Below are 5068 nucleotides of genomic sequence, written 5' to 3'. Positions count from 1 at the left end.
TTATGCAAAAAGCTATAAAGCCCAACTGGATGATAGTAAGCCATGATGCATGGTAAAAATATATTGGCATCCCAAATATAAGATGTCCAATGTTGCTAACGGAAGCTATGGTATTATGGGATGTCTAAGCTCCACATTGAACAGCATGTGACGCTCTCATGAGGTATTTAAGCAGGTTTGTTTCCCCGCCTCTATATACCCACGTGGGATGTGGAACCCTCCCACAACATAATTCCACATATTCAGGGTTAACACGAGGCATTAATCCAAAATATAACAAGTAGAGCCAAAGCAACGGAACAATCACCCTGAATAAGAAAATGGGCAACTGACAGAGGCATATAAACCAGAACCTTGAACCAAAAATAATAGTAATAGATTGAAGATGACTATAACATGACTAACCAAGCGGAAAATGACCCAGAGTAAGTTTAATTGCCACAAGAGAACAAAAGAAGAAAACATCAGGTAATTGTCTCTCTTTAATCTCCTCTGTCACTAGAGAGCCAAGAATGGAGGTCTCCATTTCAAGCAATAGCTGATCACGTATTTCCCGAGGAAGATGTACTAGATGATTATTTAGCGGTTGGGAAACCTGAAAATGGATAATTGGGCTATTCAAATTCATATAACGCATAAGACTTGCATAAACTGACAGATATCCACCTCAACTTTAGAACCGCTGTCAATCTTGGTTAGAGCTTCCACAGAGCAATCCAAAAAATCATGTAGACTCTGGAGTTTAGGGTTTTCCATCTAGCAAAATTCCGTTTCTTAGGGAAGACATAGAGTGAAATAATGGGGGGAAAAAAAACAAAAACAAAGGCAGCAGGCAGTAGGAAAGAGTGATTAAGCCTCACCTTATGACAGTCATCTAGAGCCTCAGCAATATCCAAAGAGTAGGACAACAAAGGAAAATCTTTAAAGAATTTTGTAAAAGGAGCATGACCAGTACAAAGAGCATACACAGCAGTAGGGAGCAATAAAACCATCTGTTCATTTAATGTTACAGGTCCCTGCATTGAATAAAAGGAGAACACACAATATTCACACAGGGTTGCATATTGTAATAAACAAAATAAAGGACTAAAGTAATTTGTATGATTATTAAAAGCAATCACACCTTCCAATTAAGATGGCTCAAAGCTGCTCTCAGAAGGTTCTTCCTTAAATACAAAATATCTCGGAGGTCAATCTGCATAACATGGAGATGGCAAATATGATGGACCCAACAGGGACATTAAAGCATGAAATGGGCACCAAAAAATGCACATTTATTCTACCAAAAAAAATGTAGAAAGCATACTACTTTTTTGTTGCATAACTAGAGACATATTACTTCTGGAACTTTTGCTTACTTGGCAATACTTAATTCGGAGGCCAGAATCACTTTCAAAAACCCCCCGGGCATGCCCAAAAGAATTGATACATGTTCAGGCAAGATCAATTTTTTAACAGAATTCACAATCTAGACAACAGAAGTTATTCTGTATTTTATTAAGCTTTTGAGAGAACTAATAATCCAAACATCAAGTAAGCAGATGTCATGAAGAGGGCAAAAAGAAGAAGAAGAAGATACTGAACAACTCACATGAGAATTCTTCCTCAAAAAGTAACATACGAAGAAATACAGGGTTGACCTGCGCATAAAGTAAATTATGCTCCTAAAATGAATACAGCAATAATGACAGAAATATAATAAAATATACAGAGAATAATGTGTATCTGTTTTTCTCTTTGAAGCCACAGTGCCTGTGCATCTCTATATTTTCAGGTCTATATGAACCGAGGACCGGCAATTAGCTTCTAAAACATATCAAGAATTTGACAGCCCAATTTAATTTGGTGGTAAGTTTATGGTATACATGCATGCAAATGAATTCAAGACATTAATAGACCCATAAAGAATATATAATTGAGTTTGTTGGGTGACTTGAATGATATGCTTCTGTTTTATTTGTTTAAGAATGACTTGCAACCATACCAATCACTAAGAAGGCAAAAGCATTCAATCATGGTTCGTCAGTCCAATTGTATTGAAACCCTGATACTGATCGTATACATCATAATTAAATATATGCGGGCATGTCAGATTTTATGCACTAAAATTATAATATAACAAATAAATGTTAATCATTTTACAAATTTAATTACTAGGTCCATATTTCTTAAGATGCTTGAAAAGTGATTTCTGAAATGAAAACTAACGTGTCCGCATTTTGACTATGGTTGAATTCTGGGTTTTGATGTTCCATTTGATTCATATTGTTGAATTTTGACGCACGGTAGATACTAATAGTTAGAAGAGGTTAAATATGAGCCATAGGCTTTGAAATCACTGAAACCAAAAGCTCGTAGCTCAAGATATGGGTTTCAGAAACAGGGTTAAAATTGCAGAAAAACCTGTTTTAAGGACCGCCATACTTCACTGCAGTGAAGCAGCTCTCTGGTGCAAGTGTTGAATGACAGGTGTGTTCGCAAGATAAGGAAATTTTGTAGTCGAATCTCAGGCATTATTACGTGTCTTTTGCACCAAGTATTTGCACATCAGATGTTCTTTGGGTCAGTTTTTAAGTTTTGCGGGATCCTTATGGGTTTAGAATTAGAAATGTTTCACGAAGCTCATAATTCCTCTACATGTTTACATAAAGCAAGGTTTTAAGTTTTAAAAAATTTTCCTCCACCTCGTTTTAAAATATTTGGCGTGACAATAACACCTTGGTTAAGGGGCTAGATAATTTGGCATAAACCATTAATAACTGGCAGGCCACGTCCACATAAAACCAACAGCACAATAACAATGTTTAAACTATAAGATCCAAATTGAAAATTGAGTAAAAATTTTGGAACGTAAAACAGTTTTTAAGTAACAATCTATAAGTTATATTTTCAGGGATACAATTATGATTAAAGTAATTTACATTGGAGCCGCCTGAAGTTAGCTTGAGTGGCAACTGATGGATGGGTTGTGGAAAAGGTCCAAGGTTCAAACCTTCTTAATGTGAGAGGAAAAAAGGATAACTTACATTGATGGTGGCCTTTTAAATAATTGTAGATCCCAAACATCTTGAGGTATCACACATGCATTTATTAGATCCTGGACAGAAGAAAGTAAATCTAATATCAGATTTCGTTATTGCTGACATCCCCCATTGTGTATAATCCTGTACTCACATTGGAGGTTAAGTTACCAAGAAGTAACAAAGCAGCATCAACCTTCATTAAAATCACAATGTAAACAGAAGATTAGAAAGAAAGAAGCTATGCAACAGGCATTAAATAAATAATCAAATTTGGAAGAAAAATTACAATAGTAGTTATATTGCTGTATATTGGCAACCCATGCACTGTGGTGCTCCAGATTAGTTGCCAGCCATTAACGAACTGCAATAATTGGTCCGAGCAAGTTAAAGCACCCACAACAACAAAAAAATAGCAGCCCGACAAAGTAATCAACCATCAACCAATCCAATAATAGAGTGATTTTCCATATAGGTTTTACTGATAAGTGACCTAGCTCAGCAACAGCGACAACAGACAGATATTCAATTTTGGATTCGGATGAAAGATTCTTCACAAATTTCAACACATAAATTGGACGGAGAAATAGACATGTAGGAGAAATATTCTTATCGGTGCAGGAAATTCTCATTGCCTTTTTCTTCAATGAACTTAACAAGTCTCTAACTACTAGAGTTCGGTTACTAAGTACTCCTTCTGGTCCTATATATAGGTCACTTTGCATAAAAAGATAGGCTATTAATTACTTTCTATCAATGTTACCCTTTTGCAATTTATGAGCAGGTTAAGAGGTTGCATGAGAGAGATAAGTGTTTTTAAAGATGATACATTTAATAAGGACAAATTGAGAAATTATTTTTTCCTAGAATGTGACCTATGTATAGAACCGGAGGGAGTAATATGTTTTTTTCCTTTAGTGAGAACTTTGGGTTTGAAAAAAAGATTATTCAGAATTTTCGATTAGCATAAATCAGAGATACAGAAACAGCAATTTTGTCTCCTCAACAATTTTCCATCCACTTTTTCTTCAGTAAGGATCTCTTCATTATTTCAATGCTCAACGTGGCCAATTCCCCAAAAAAAAAAATCCCAGGTCAATAAATAGTTGAGATACATAATACCAGTCCCAAAAAAAACTTCTCGGCAATTTTATTAATGAAAATATTCAATTAGAAGGAAAAAGAATAACAAGAAAGAATAATACATCATCACTTTTCTGGGAATATCTCGTTTTTGTTGTAAATATTATCTGATTGTACAGTTTTATTGGCATTTATTAGCCTTTACTCTCGTCTTTCCTTTGGCCAATATATTTGGTGTATCTTACCATTCAGATTATTAAGATATACATTTTTCTCTCAGAATTCATCAATTTTTAACAAAAAGCACTGATCAGTGAACAATAATCAAATTGACCTATCAACTATCAAGGATCCCAAAGAGCTTATTCTATAACGACCTCACCTCCCAGGAATATAAAAATGAATGAGCAATTATCTTATTCACCTTCAATTTCAACTCAAAAACCAAACTCTTTTCTAAATAAAATGCTGGAATAAGAGATATTCGAGCTTGGCATGCATTTAAAAACAAACAAATAAACTAAAGAAAGAGAGAGAGACCTCATTTAAGGTAGAAGATGGCGTAGATGAGATCTCCAGCATTTTGTTTGGATGCAACAGGACCAAGGAAAGCTCCTGCAAACACCTATAGATACGAGAAAACAGACACGAATTCACTGTGTTTAGAGACCAGCCAGAGTACATAATACTAAGTATTTAAAATGAACCACAATAATGAAAAATATATCATTAAAAGAAAAGGGAATAAACTCCTAGACCTAAAGTGCACAAGCACCACGCTCTTGTGGTCATGTGCTCTTGTGATCATGCATATGACCTTGCCAAACAGGAAAACACTGTAAAGAAAAAAAAAATTTGTCGATCATAGCAGCATACCGCAGGGTCCACAACAATCCATCATAAGCACGCTCCAGATTTGCAGAATTCAGAATTCTGCAACGGTATATGTTAATCCAGTAATGATC

At 35.1% G+C, this 5068-nt stretch overlaps 1 protein-coding gene across 1 annotated transcript; it reads right to left on the bottom strand.

The window, feature by feature from the left end:
- Nucleotides 1-303: 303 nt before the first annotated feature.
- LOC114734932 (serine/threonine-protein kinase ATM-like) lies at nt 304-3194 on the bottom strand. The gene is made up of 8 exons (XM_028922577.1): nt 3175-3194; nt 3027-3097; nt 1592-1640; nt 1124-1195; nt 861-1016; nt 667-756; nt 406-595; nt 304-308 (listed from the first exon to the last, which is right to left on the bottom strand). Coding segments are annotated over exons 2-8 (564 nt in total). The 5' UTR covers nt 3029-3097; nt 3175-3194.
- Nucleotides 3195-5068: the final 1874 nt, after the last annotated feature.

Source organism: Neltuma alba, unplaced genomic scaffold (assembly GCF_004799145.2).
Source record: "Neltuma alba isolate B1F8T4 unplaced genomic scaffold, ASM479914v2 tig00013160_pilon, whole genome shotgun sequence".
Classification (NCBI taxonomy): Eukaryota; Viridiplantae; Streptophyta; class Magnoliopsida; order Fabales; family Fabaceae; genus Neltuma; species Neltuma alba.
Note: the sequence above shows the minus strand (reverse complement) of the source record. Positions and strands in the feature narration are given on the sequence as shown.

Coding starts and splice junctions, on each gene's coding strand:
- LOC114734932 (XM_028922577.1), bottom strand. Junction 1,196..1,591: donor TTTTGAGGAAGAATTCTCAT/GTGAGTTGTTCA, acceptor CATGTTATGCAG/ATTGACCTCCGAGATATTTT. Junction 596..666: donor ACAGCGGTTCTAAAGTTGAG/GTGGATATCTGT, acceptor ATCCATTTTCAG/GTTTCCCAACCGCTAAATAA.